The sequence below is a fragment of the Gobio gobio genome, assembly GCF_949357685.1.
Source record: "Gobio gobio genome assembly, chromosome: 21".
NCBI classification, from domain to species: domain Eukaryota; kingdom Metazoa; phylum Chordata; class Actinopteri; order Cypriniformes; family Gobionidae; genus Gobio; species Gobio gobio.
Window position 1 is genome coordinate 28,369,606 of NC_137117.1, and position 14,557 is coordinate 28,384,162.

Consider the following 14,557-nt stretch of genomic DNA (forward strand, 5'->3'; position numbering starts at 1 on the left):
TGTGTGTGTAGCGTTCCTCTCGGCTCCGCCATGGTTGAGGAACAGGAGCTGTGTAACGATTTGACAGAGCACCTGCTCAACAACCTGAAACATTTGCTGCCAAACATGTACCCTCATGCATCCACCGGCAACACAGCAGTGAGTTTATACTGTTATAAGTTTGTTTCAGATGATATTGGTATCTGTGTGATTGGGTTATGAATTTAATCAGAACATTGTTAAACTATTATTATTAGTCATTCATTGCTAGTGTGTAAGAGTGTATGAGAGATTTAAAATGCTTAGAAATGTGTTTGTGTGTTTGAGGAGGCAGAGGACTCGATTGATGAAGAGTGTGTCCAACACCTGCCACTCACAGAAATCAGGTATGTTACGTATGCTGAGAACACACACACACACACACACACACATGCAGAGCCGTGTTGTTAGCAAACAGTTGTTGATCAAATGCATGCACAGATCACATACACCCACAAACATGTACACATGGATGCTGGTCATTATGGGTTTTTCATAACTCATTTATCGTATAGTTCTTGTCAGACCTTCCTCATGCTTGTTCTGTGTATGTATTTCCAGATCAAAGCTGCCTAAAGTTGGACGACTTCGGCGATTGAATAAAAGATTAGGAAATTTTGTGAGAATGTTTTGCTCATGCTTTGGCAGGTAAGCGGCAGGATCTTTATAAAACATTTTCATGTCAGAGTGAGAAAGAGAATGATCTGGTTGTGCACAGTTATACAGGTAATGAATGTGTTGAGTGGACAAACATGAATTCTCTTTCTTTTTCATTCTTTCAGTGGAGAGGCTTCTGTAGGAATGGAGACACTGTAAGATATTACACTGTAAGACATTCGGGCTGGCACCACCACGCACTGGGGCCAGTAATGATCACCGCACAGCACTGGGGCCAGTAATGGTCACCACACAGCACTGGGGCCAGTAATGATCACCCCACAGCGCTCTGGCCAGTAATGGTCACCACACAGCACTGGGGCCAGTAATGGTCACCGCACAGCACTGGGGCCAGTAATGGTCACCCCACAGCGCTCTGGCCAGTAATGGTCACCCCACAGCGCTCTGGCCAGTAATGGTCACCACACAGCACTGGGGCCAGTAATGGTCACCGCACAGCACTGGGGCCAGTAATGGTCACCGCACAGCACTGGGGCCAGTAATGGTCACCGCACAGTACTGGGGCCAGTAATGGTCACAGCACAGAGGCCAGTAATGGTCACCGAACAGCACTGGGGCCAGTAATGGTCACCGAACAGCACTGGGGCCAGTAATGGTCACCGAACAGCACTGGGGCCAGTAATGGTCACCGAACAGCACTGGGGCCAGTAATGGTCACCCCACAGCACTGGGGCCGGTAATGGTCACCGAACAGCACTGGGGCCGGTAATGGTCACTGAACAGCACTGGGGCCGGTAATGGTCACCGAACAGCACTGGGGCCAGTAATGGTCACTGAACAGCACTGGGGCCAGTAATGGTCACTGAACAGCACTGGGGCCAGTAATGGTCACCCCACAGCACTGGGGCCGGTAATGGTCACCCCACAGCACTGGGGCCAGTGAAGGTAACCGCAAGAAACAAGGGCTGGTGAGGGTCACTGAAAGACATTGGGGCTGGTGAGGGTCACTGGAAGGCACTGGAGATGGTGATGGATGATAGCATGTGTGATTATGAAGATACAGAGAACTCTGCAGCTGATTTCATTAAAGCTTGTCATCTTCAATCAATTAATAGTGACTTTTTTTTCTTTATTAAGTCTGTACACAGTCTTTTGTTGGTAGTTGTCCAGGCAAGTTGAATTTACAGAAATTTTACAAATTTACACATTTTGAAAAAGCCCAAATTCTGCACAGCTGTTTACACTTATTTACACCAAAATAAACACACCATACAAAACACCTAATATTAAAACATTTCTGAATATCATAAATTACCTTTCAATTGGCCTTAATTATTTTTAAAAAGTTTAATCACTTTTATTGGTGTTGTTAATGAACAACGGTTTCCTTACTGTCTATTTATCAGTAATTTTGTAAACCTTGTTACATATACATTATAAAAATGTGTTGTTTTAATGGTTCAATGTAGCCTATATTACATAAAATATGGAAAGAGAGAGCAATACAAAATTAATTAAAAGCTATTCAAAAGCTAAAGAATAAATTTTTAAAGACTTAAAAGTGGGAATTGATAAAGCTGACCTGGAACTATGAGTCTGGTACATATTACGGGAAAACATTATTTACGATGTGCTATTTCAGTTGTGCTGTATACATTTGTGTTTCTTTTACCTGTTATCTGCTCTGCAGATTCTCTCCAGCACATCTGAAAATGGAATAAAAAATCTGTTAAATTAAACTTTTTATACCAAGTAGCCTACCACCTCACAAAATGTTTGGCTCTCCAAGTACCACAAAAATGACCAACATTTAAATAAAGTAGCGTAGTAGGCCTAACTATTCAGCTACAGCTCTGCACAGTTCAAAAACGAGACAGTTTATTCCTAATAAGAATATTTACTGTTGTCAGCCACTTTAACATTACATATATATATATATATATATATATATATAGAGAGAGAGAGAGAGAGATTGCCATGTTAAAATAATTTCATATTAGTTCATAAAGTTAAGTTTATTAATAAAGTTAAGTTTTTTGTATTTTATGTGTTAAATGTGTCAGGGTTAAAAACCAAACTATTATTTCTTTATATTGTTATAATTGTTGTTATTTTGTGATTTGAGTAAAGTTTAAAAACTATATATGATTAATTCATTATAATTTGGGGGAGGTTGGGATATTTGCAAATATTTTTAATTTTATTTTAAAATATGCATTTGTAAGTCTAATATCCCAAAACCAACCGCAAAATGTTTATCGTTCCGTCGCATTCAGTTATGAATAAGCCAATCTATACGAGTTCTGTGAATAATAGCATGTTCAAGTCAAAAATGGGAATTTTCATAAATATGTAATATATGTTCCTAAACAACGTCTAAAATAAAATCACACGCATTCACATGTTTTGCAAATAAAGTCTCACAAAGGGGCACTGACATGAAACAAACAGCAGTGGGCAGTTGTAGTTACCACTCCAGTCCTGTAGGGAGCAGTATTAAATCTATCCTCCCCGCTGGTTTCGTGGAAACTTCTCAACGTCACAACGTCAGCGAAACAGCAATGGCGACAAGGCGCTCTGGGTTTTCACGGACCCAAACAAGCCGAGGAAATTCATGCAAAAACATTTTTAATAAAATACGGCAAGGCCAAATCACAGGTGTTGGGTTGACTAGAGGGTCTCAGGTGAGATTTTAAGTTATATGATGGTTCAAACGGCCTCCGATACGTTTCTTAGACACTGTTTACATACGAGGGCCTGAAGAGCCCTCAATACAAAATAACTCTCAAAGAGTCATATATCGCATTTCATTGAGAGCGATAATCCGACAAACCAATTGTGTAGTGTGGATGACAAATGTGTGGTGGTAGGTTTGTACTTAAAAAAAACTCAGTGATTCTCTTCCTGCTTTTCAACTTGGCAAACATGATTAGTTTATGATCTAACTATGTGATACTGCTATTATATGTATTTGCATTGCTTGCTTAGGTATTTAGTGCTACAATAGTCAATGGCAATAATAGGAGCAACAATTCATATATTTGAACTATATTTACAATGTTTGTGTTGTCGAATGCAGATTCCTGTGGCTCTGCTGGAGGAGAGAGATAAAAGAGCTCAATGGCAGGGAATACCAGTGCTATTGAGGAGACTTCACGAGAGCAGCCATCCTAACAGTGATCTCTCCAAGATTGACAGCATGGTCATGGTATTCAAAATGTCGTCGTCCATTCAAACAAAATGCATCAGCTGAAACCTGTTCTTATAATTTGTGATCAGACGTCAATTGAGTTGTTTTGTGTTTGTGCAGGAGCTGTCATCATTGCTGTCTATGGAGGCCATGTCATTTGTCACAGAGGAGCGTAAAACGCCACAGGAGTCGGTTTCACCTAATACATATACGTTTGACCTGTTTGGAGGAGTTGATGTGAGTTTCTTGTAATTAAATATAATGCCTGACTAATCTTGATCAATTCAATTGTATTCATTTTGAAGGCATTCATGTGAATGACTGTTCTTATTCATCTAGTTTTCAATTGTTCTTCTTTTTCAAGAGTCCCTAAAATAGTTACAATACCTTGCAAAAAATTGGGGTCAGCATGATAATACTTTTATTTAGCAAGGATGCATTAAATTGATCAAAAGTGACGGTAAAGACAGTATACTATAAAGACGTTTCTATCTTGCGTTTCTATCTTCTATCTCAGAATTGCGAGTTTATATCTCACAATCTGGACTTAATAACTCGCAATTGCGAGAAAAACAAAAACAAAAGTGTGAGAGTCACAATTTTCTTTTGTATATTTTTACAATTCCATGGAGGAAACAAGCTTCCATAATTTTCAGCATTGATAATAATAAGAAATGTTTCTTGAGCAGCAAATCAGAATGATTTCTGAAAGATCATTTCACACTAAAAACTTTAGTAATGATGCTAAAAGCTTTGCATCACAGGAATAAATTACTTTTTAAAATATATTAAAATAGTAGAGTTGTTACTAACTTTATAATAAGGTCTCATTTGTTAACATCAGTTAATGCATTAACGCACACTAACATTTAAAACGAAATATTTTTACAGCATTTATTAACCTTTGTCAATGTTAGTTAATACAAATTTTCATATTCATGTTAGTAAGTGAATTAACTAATGTTAACAGATACGACTTTTGATCTTTTTGTATTAGCAAATGTTGAAATGAACATTGCTTCTATAGACTTAATTAATTTTAGTAAATTTACAATGTAAAAATGTTAACTAATTTAGTTAACAAATGTAACCTTATTTTAAATGTGTCATTTTAAAATTAACACTATTAAATATTATTATTACTGAATTATTACTATATTATTTACTGCATTTTTTATCAAATAAATTCAGCCTTGGTGATGATTATAAGGGACTTCTTTTTTGTGCTTTAAATAATGCCACTTTGATATACAGTACTTTCACTGTCAATCCATCATTCAATTTTCTGTCATGCTCTATTTACAACCATCAGTAAAATATTGTAACGCTTGGTAATTGTATGGTGACATGCTCACAAGAACTCAGTGAGTCTTATTAATAAGCGTTGTGTTGCATGTTCTTGGCTTTGTCTTATTCTGCTCTTGCGGTGTGGAAAAGACAGCAGACACTGCACTCTTGAGAACATACAAAATCTTACAACCAGCACTTTAACTAGATGGAATCATAATATTTGAAGGAAGCAGTTTGGCTGTTATCGTAATTATCATACCGGTAATCACAGAATATAGATTTTGTAGTTACTTAGTATGCTTTTGTCTTTTGTCTACAGCTATTTGTAGAGATTCTGATGCGGCCAACGCTCACAGTAAAGGGAGACCTACCCATATGTAAGCTTATTTAAATATTAAATCCAAGCTTTATCATTTCCACTCTTGTTATTGCTTAGTGTTTTTTAGGAACCGAGTGTGTTTGATGTTTTGCAATTTCATTAAAGGTTTGCTTCATTATTTTCAGTGAGTGATGATCTCATCAAGGATTGTCTAAGCGGACTTTACAACTGCTGTATATGTGTAAGTATAATAACATGTGCATGACTCTGAAAGGACGAAAAATTATAATTCTGAATTATTTCTCTTGTTTCCTTATGAGTAACAGCCTCTGGTTTTGTCTGTCAGACAGAGGGCGTTACAAAAAGCCTTGCAGCGAGGGAAGATTTCGTCATGTTCCTGTTCACTCTCATGTCCAACAAAAAGGTTTTCCTACCAACTGCCACTCTTATAGAGGACATTCTGAGCGTCCGAAAGGTAAAAGCAAATGCATTTACACACACACACACACACACACACACACACACACATTATATATTTACATTTTTTAAAGAAATTATTTTAATCAGCAAGCAATGCCTTAAATTGATCAAAATTGACATTAAAGACATTTATAATGTCACAAAAGATTTCTGTTTGAAATAAATGCTGTTCTATTGAACTTTCTATTCATCAAAGAATCCTGAAAAAAAGTTACACGGTTTTCTTTAAAATATATTAATCAGCACAACTGTATTCAACATTTATAATGATAAGAATTGTTTCTTGATAAGCAAATCAGCATATCAGAATGATTTCTGAAAGATCATGTGACACTGAAGACTGGATTAATGATGCTGAAAATTCACAGGAATAAATTACATTTTAAAATATGTTAAGAGTGTATTTTGTATGATTTTTATGCTCTCTGTGTCTTAGCAGTATGGGCGTCAGAACCATTGTATGTGGGTGGGACAAGACCCACCCACTTTTTACTACCAATGATATTGGACCCACTCACTTTTATCGTCTCTAATTCAGCACATTTCTGTCCACCTACCCCTAACCGATAAACACTTATTAATAAACACACGTTTGATGCTTTATTTCTAATTTATAAATGCCTTTTCTTCAGCAAAAGGTAGACCCACTCACATTTATTTAGCTTCCGACGCCCATGCTTTGCAACATAGTAAATAATTTATTTTAAATTTTAACTTTAACTTTAGGAAATCATCCACCTAGAGAAAATTCCCAACTTGGCCAGTCTGGTCCAAAGCTTCAACCAGCAGCAGCTGGCCAACTTCTGTCGTATCCTCTCGGTCACCATATCAGAGCCAGATGTTGGTGTAGATGACAAACACACCCTCCTGGCCCGCAGTACCCAGCAAAAGACCAGCACGTGCACCTCACGCTCTGAGAGCAACCAGGGTTAGAAAACATGACTGCTACAAATCCATAAAATAGTAATATACGTTTTACTGTGATCATGTGATCACACACTTGCCCCGATCTTTTTGCAGTGGCTCTGCTGAATATCCCGGGCTTTATTGAGCGCCTTTGTAAGCTCGCTACACGGAAAGTTACAGAGGCGGCGGGTGCCTCTGCCCGGCTGGAGCTGGAGGACTGGCATAGTTGGCTTGACAACGCACTGGTGCTGGACGCTCTCATGCAGTTAGCAATTGAGGAAGCGGAGCAGAGCAGTACAGGTGAGATCCTCTTCTCTTTCTTACTCTTTTGTTTACATTAGCTCTGACTCTTCTCTATCATTTCCTTGCTGTTACTTGGTCTCACCCACTCTGATTGGCTGTCTTTCAGAGTCATCTGATGAGAGCTCCCTCTCCAGTCCGCTCAGACACAGGCTGCCCCAATCTATGAAGATCGTGCACGAGATCATGTACAAAGTGGAGGTTCTCTATGTACTGTGTGTGCTGCTTATGGGCAGACAGCGAAATCAGGTAATGTGATGGACCTTTTATGCCTCTTAAAAAAAAAAAAAACTTTCCTTTCCTCTTTCTCCTCCTCTTTCCCTCCCTACTCTAGCCTGTGCTACACTGAGAAATGTACACGGACTAAGTATTTCAGGCACTTGTTGCGCTCACTCGACTCTTCACGACTAATCGCTTATTGTACCCCCAAGTTGTAAGTCGCTTTGGATAGAAGCGTCTGCTAAATGCATAAATGTAAATGTGATGGGTAGAGCTGCACGATTAATCGCTAAAAGTTTGCGATCTCGATTCAAACACCCACACGATCTCATTCCGCGATTCTGCTATGTCGATTATGCCTTTTCATATCGCAAGTGTCAGCGGAGCGTGAACAGCACATGTTTTGCAGCTGCCCATGTTAATGAATGATGACGTCCACTGGCGCGAAGCAAGTGGAGCAGAGCGAGCATTTCCAATTTATTCATATGAACTTCCATAGGAATTAATTGAAAACACACTTTCTGTTCCGCGCTAGTGAACACGCACCGTGAGAGGGTCGGCCGCCACACTTCCGATGTGAACGCTCTCATTCATTGATATGGGCAGTGACAAAGTTTCTTTGAAAAACTGACCCCATACTTTTGAACGATTGTGTATTTTAAAGCATTTGATTATATATTTTTACTCTTGTTACACAGGTTCACAGAATGCTGGCAGAGTTCAAGTTAATTCCTGGACTCAATAACCTGTTTGATAAGCTGATCTGGAGGAAGCAGCCATCAGGTCATGTCCTACATCGACAGAACCAGAACTGTGACTGCAGTCCAGTAAGAAGCAGCCCTTCATTACTCCGACTTATTTAAATGACTTTTAACATATAAATGTCAATTAACCTCTTTCCTCCTGCACATCAGGAGATCTCCTTCAAGATCCAGTTCCTCAGGTTGCTGCAGAGCTTCAGTGACCACCATGAGTGAGTATAACACCGAGATGCAAGGAACAGGGAAAGTTTCTTAGCAAATACTCGACTGATATTAAACCAACTATTTATTGATCACAGGAATAAGTACCTTCTTCTAAGTGGACAGGAGCTGAATGAACTGAGTGACATCTACCTGAGTGCGAACATCTTTGAAATGGAGGCACTGAATAACACAGACAGGCATGGGGACCCTTTTCATATCATATACTTTAGTGCTTGCTTATTCTCATATTTTGAACTGCTGGTTAATTGGTTTACATTAACTTGAGTTCATTGTGTTACAGGAACCTTGTGTGTGATGGTAAAAAAGGTCTTCTTACACGGTTAATCTCTGTAATGAAGAAAGAGCCAATTGACTCTTCATTCAGGTGAGATCTTCAATTATATTCCTAATGTTTCCTTCCACTTGCTGTCCTCCTCATAGACATCTAATAGACATCTTTAACCTTGAGTTTGACTGATCACATGACATTTCTCCATGTCTTTTTCGGCTTTTTTCAATTCACGGTAAAAGGTTCTGGCAGGCAAGAGCAGTGGAGAGTTTTCTGAGAGGAACGCCATCTTATGCCGATCAAGTGTTCCTTCTCAGAAGAGGCTTGTTAGAGGTAAACACAATGCGTTTACACACTACCGTTTTTTTGAAAGAAATTCATATTTGTATTCAGCAAAGGTGCATAAAATGTATCAAAAGTGACTGTAAAGTATTTCTGTTTTTAAATAAATGCTGTTCTTTTGAAGTTTCTTCAAAGAATCCAGATAAATAAGTTATTTTAAATTGTAATAATATTTCACAATATTACTGTTTTTACTATTATTTTTATTATTTAATTAAGCCTTGGTGAGTATAAGAGGCTTCTTTCAAAAACGTTAAAAGAATAAAAATATATATATTTTTCCTTTCAGCACATTCTATATTGCATCATCGACAGTGGCTGTAAGTCACATGATGTCCTTCAGAGCTACTTTGACCTACTTGGTGAGCTTATGAAGTTCAACATTGATGCCTTCAAAAGATTTAACAAATATGTCAACACTGAGGAGAAGGTGGGGTTAGAGTCGGATCTTCCTTGATTTTTCTTGTGGGACACACTTAAGTGATTCAGTAGATCTCAAAACTCTCTTTTGACACCTCAGTTTCAGATGTTCCTGACTCAGATCAACAGCTCTTTAGTGGACTCTAACATGCTGGTGCGATGTATCGTCCTGTCTCTGGACCGCTTTGAGAGCCAGACTAAAGACATGAAAGGTTTGACTTAAGTGATTGAATAATTAATGGAGAGATGGATGAAAGACAAGACATGTTTTAAATTTGTTTCTTTTGTCATTTTTTCCTCAGTGGCTGAAGTGTTTTCAGAATGTCGCCTCTTGTCCTACATGGCTCAAGTGGAAAACAGGTTGTTCTTCCTTTATAGACTGGTCAGCATCATCAATGTACAAACCCTCACTCAGGCAAGTTATAACATTTATTTTTATGTCAGGGGTCGGCAACCTATGGTGCGAGTGCCAATATTAATGTGTGGAGGGGTAAAGTTCCAGCAAGTCTGCTGAATCTGTTACCAAAGAAGCATGTCAATGTTAATCAGGAAAATAAGATTTTCTTATCAAAGTGATAAAATGTTGTTGCAAAAATTAGTACACCCTCCTAAAAATACATTTTCTGGTGCAAGTTAAAGGCTTTTTTTTTTTTTTTAAATGCCAGTTGAATCATTCTCAGACTAGTTACTGAAAAATGGAACCACTGTTAAGAAAATTGTCAGAAGACTTATTTCTTTGCACAAGAGGATTACCAAAGCAATGTTTCAAGTATAAAAATATAGCAAAAGTAACACAGAAACTCCAAAAAGACTCTTGTGCACACGAGAACTACCTACTGTAGCCAAAGCACAAGAAACTCGTTGTCTTTTCCGAGGCCTGTATTAACAAAATATAGAATCAATATTCTGGTCTCATGAGACCAAATTAATCATTTTGGATCTAGCAGCATCCAAAATGTATGGTATTGCACAGGGGAGGAGTATACTGTGAGAAGTGCCTGGGCTCAATACTGAAGTTCGGTGGTAGTAAAGTTCTTGTAAAAGGTTGAATGAGGGTTGAAAGGGTGGGGGGAGTAGTGTTTAATCTATGGTGTCATGAATTCACTCACCATTGTGTGAAACAGAAGATGCTACCTTCTCTTAATTCCATGTGCTATTGGGCACTTTTTTTTTAACATGACACTGATTTATGACCTTACTGTTAGGCACCTGGGGTGGATTTTGTAGAGCCAAGTTGAGCAACACTCACATCAGGACACGCAAGGAGGTCATTCATTTGTTGTGAACTTGTATACTCACTGCCAAGAAGGGTCAGAGCAGTATACTTGGTTATAGAGGACATACAATGCACTAGAATATTGTATGTTTGTTGAATTTAATCAAGGGTGTACTCCGTTTTGCAAACCTTCATGTAAGCAAAATTGGCTAATTTGCTTATTTAACAATGCTGAGTACTGTGTATGTATGTGTTTATATACTAAATATATACACACACACACATGCATATGGCACAGTGATTTACTTGGAAAAATCAAAATGGCACTTAATGACCAAAAGGTTGCTGACCCGTTTTACGCTGTTGCCAGGTAATACTCAAATGAATCAAATATGAGAGATAATTTAAAGGACACTGACATTACACTAATTATGTTTTGTCCAGATCAATAAATCTGTTCAAAAATACATGAAAAATGCAATTTTCTTAAAGGAAAATTGTATTATTAGTCTTAAAAAAAATCCTAAAACCAAAATGAATACAAAGATTACATTTCTAAGAACTTTGAACATGTAAAACTAAATTCTGTATTAAATATTATTGACCCTTAAAGGTCCCATGGCATGGCATTTTTCTATTTTTTTATAGTGTTTCCTGAGGTGTACTTATATTGTTAGTATGATTTTTACATCATAAAATGTCATAATTTAGAAATAAAAGGCATTTTTTCTTTACTGCTGTTTGCCCTGTGGCTGACTGCCCTGCTTCAAGAGGCGTGTCTGCTGTGAGACTTCAGTAAAAACGGCCACTGTTGTGATTGGCTGACATCTTTGCATTTTAAATGAGCGGAGGGGGCGTGGTTTAACGAGGTCTACGAGGCACGAGCTGCTGCCAGAGAGACGGATGGACCTGAGTTCACTTCACATCAGTTCTCTCAGCATGTCTCAGTTCAGTGAACTGTTGTAGTTACAGCATATACTTCAGGTTATTAGTTTATTTCTAGTCGGAGGGGCTGTCACTCATGTCAGAAAGTTAGTAACTTTAGTAAATTATGGATCAGCGCTGACTCGAGACGCGAACCGTTTAGATTCAGTCCGATTTGGTGAACTGGTTCGGTTCACTAAAAATAACCGATTCATTCGCGAACCGGACATCACGGAGACGGAGCGATTGCTAACAAAGTTATTTATAGTAACTACTGAGTTATGAGAGCGCTGTCTGTCAGCGCGAGTTTATTGTGTTTGTATCTGAGAGTTCTGAATAAACACGAGTCCCAGTCACGCCGAGTCCGTCTTCATCATTATTCTACCAACTTTGTAACACATGAAATGTACCATTACAGCGAGATGAACGAGTTAGTAAGTTTGATTAAAGCATTATTTCTAGATATGTTCCAATCATATGAAAAGCGTCAGTGACGCGCATTGAGTAACTTACACAGCGCAAACAAAGACACAACAGCAGTAATCGAATGTAATCCAGTTTATTGTGGGGATAGCTGGCTGCTAAATCTCGCCCCGCGTTTGGTGCCTCCGCTGTGGGCCAGATGCAGTACTGGGGGTCGGGGATGTTGAAGGCCGAGCTTCGGCGTGTGTGAAGTTTATCTCTAAAGGTGTTACTGTAAAGGTGATGTTGAGCAGAAACGACTGTATGCACATTGTAGAACAGATAGACGCGACGAGGACGTACAAAAACACGGACTCACAAGATAGAAAACACGAAAACACCGTTCTGTCGGGAGAGAGAGAAGCCCCAGTGTGTGCACGAATAATAAATAATTAGCTACACATAAGAAATCACTGATCACAGATCAGAAGGAACTGAAGATAGACTATTTGTACATCCAAACACTGAGAAACTGCCAGCGTTCACTCGTTCACAAGTAACGTTAATGATCTCTCGAGCGTTTGCATGGGCGTGCCAGATTCTCTGGGCGGAGGAAAGGGAGGAAACCGTTCCTGCTTGGACGTCAAACCAGGAGACTTCAGGATTGGCTCGTCTGGCCTGTCATGTTTTCAAAGGCAGAGAGAGACAGCCAGAACTCGGTTTTACACCGATCAACATTTCTATCCACTTGGGGACAATATTCAGGCTAGGGGAACTCATATTAATGTTGAAATACCTCATAAAATGAAAATTTCATGCCATGGGACCTTTAAAACTGATTGCTGTGATTTTGACCAATCACAGGAGAATGTGAGCTGTCTAAACACCAGTCTGGTGATTCTGATGCTGGCACGGAGGCGAGGGAAGTCACCTTTCTACCTGAGTGCTCTACGAGAGAAGGAATATGCAGAGAAATACCCCGGCTGCCTGCTCAACAACTTCCACAACCTGCTGCGTTTTTGGCAGCACCACTACCTCAACAAAGACAAGGACAGCACCTGCCTGGAGAATGTGAGCTTGACTTGATTGACCAAACGCAAGCTTTCGGTCATGGTTGGGAGTTCAGAAGGCATTTACCTTTTGTATCTCTTTCTCTGCAGAGTTCTTGTATTCCATTCACCTACTGGAAGGAGACGGTATCAGTGCTGCTGGGTTCCGGTAGAAGCTCACAATGTGCCATTGCCACCTACATTGATGAAGCCTACAGGGACCTGGACAGAGACTTCATGGAGCTGTGACTATAGAGACTGAGAGGACTCTCTTTACATCAGAATTACATCATGCCTAAATTTATAAGACCTAGTCCCTTCAGATGCATTACAGAATATTTGTGTGTGTGTGTGTGTGTGTGTGTGTGTGTGTGTGTGTGTGTGTGTGTGTGTGTGTGTGTGTGTGTGTGTGTGTGTGTGTGTGTGTGTGTGTGTGTGTGTGTGTGTGTGTGTGTGTGTGTGTGTGTGTGTGTGTGTGTGTGTGTGTGTGTGTGTGTGTGTGTGTGTGTGTGTGTGTGTGTGTGTGTGTGTGTGTGTGTGTGTGTGTGCGTGAAATTATAAGTATGTGTGTGTGTGTGTGTATGCGTGAAATTATAAGTATGTGGGTGCAAGTGTATCTGGCTATTCATGGCACTGAGGTTATTGATCTGCTTGTGTTCAACAGCATGTGTGTGTGTGTGTGTGAGCGTGCTGGCCCACAGTATTAAATGTGAAATGAATGTGCTTGGGAATATGTAATGCCACTTTAGAGGTGTGTATAGTGTGTGTCTGCGTGTGTGTGTGTGTGTGTTTGCAATGGCACTAAAGTCTGGATGTTTTTCAGCTGGGTCATAGAGTTACAGCTGCCTTGTTCTCTATTGCTGATCTCTCTTGCCTCCTGTAAGTTGAGTTGTCAGTGACACATCTAGACAAACTCCTGAAAGTAGTCAGGAAGAGCCTCACTGCCCACTGTCCCTCACTGCAAAAAAGGCTGTTTCATTCAGGGACATCCTAATGTCTAATGTCGGTGGTTGGCTTAGTTTACATACTGCCTGTATATTTATGTATGTTATGTACGTAGTTCTTACTTGACTTCAAAATTTAACTTTTAAGCCCTGAACTCACTGAGTGGCAACACAAAAGAAAATAAAGGAATTGTTTTATCACAAGCATGTTTCTGTCTGTATGGCTATAGCGGTAGATTGCTTATTCTTCTAAAAACCCATACATATGTGACGTTTTAATTTAATTTTTTCTTGGCGGTTTGGCTTTACTTTATATTTTATATAATCTATACTTTTTGTTTTGATGATCAGTGAAATTAAGCAAGCAATTATTGTTTCGATAATTCAGAAACAACACCACCTACCTCTTACAGGGGAAAAAAACGTGTAGCTGTTTTGGAGCTGTTTTCTTCTTCTAGGCTAGTGACAAATAGTCAAAAAGTGCTTTAGTTTTTGAGATACCCCTACCGGAGGTAGAACTAAACCCAACAATGTTTTTCCTCATCTCTAAGGTGTCCCATATATGAAATGGATTCTTGGCTAAAAATATTTTACTGCCAAGATTGTTAAATTAACAGATATTGTTATACACCCCAAAACCAAAAAAGGACTAAAATATAGCCTGTC

General features: G+C 39.1%; 1 protein-coding gene across 1 annotated transcript; it reads left to right on the forward strand.

Moving 5' to 3' along the window:
* The first annotated feature begins 3,175 nt into the window (after window positions 1–3,175).
* On the forward strand, window positions 3,176–14,093 carry trpc4apb (transient receptor potential cation channel, subfamily C, member 4 associated protein b). Its single transcript, XM_079801852.1, has 19 exons — window positions 3,176–3,320; window positions 3,716–3,844; window positions 3,947–4,063; window positions 5,436–5,493; window positions 5,621–5,676; window positions 5,782–5,910; window positions 6,642–6,843; window positions 6,936–7,121; window positions 7,231–7,370; window positions 8,039–8,167; window positions 8,255–8,313; window positions 8,401–8,502; window positions 8,607–8,690; window positions 8,837–8,927; window positions 9,226–9,366; window positions 9,457–9,568; window positions 9,659–9,771; window positions 12,763–12,969; window positions 13,059–14,093. Exons 1-19 carry the CDS (start codon window positions 3,198–3,200, stop codon window positions 13,194–13,196), a joined length of 2,316 nt encoding a protein of 771 aa, XP_079657978.1. The 5' UTR covers window positions 3,176–3,197; the 3' UTR covers window positions 13,197–14,093.
* Window positions 14,094–14,557: the final 464 nt, after the last annotated feature.

Excerpts from the sequence above, each read along its gene's own strand:
- trpc4apb (XM_079801852.1), top strand. The coding sequence starts at position 3,198 with ATGGCGACAAGGCGCTCTGGGTTTTCACGGACCCAAACAAGCCGAGGA. Across the intron at positions 8,503-8,606 it reads GCACTGAATAACACAGACAG|GAACCTTGTGTGTGATGGTA; the intron begins GCATGGGGACCC and ends ATTGTGTTACAG. Across the intron at positions 8,691-8,836 it reads CCAATTGACTCTTCATTCAG|GTTCTGGCAGGCAAGAGCAG; the intron begins GTGAGATCTTCA and ends TCACGGTAAAAG.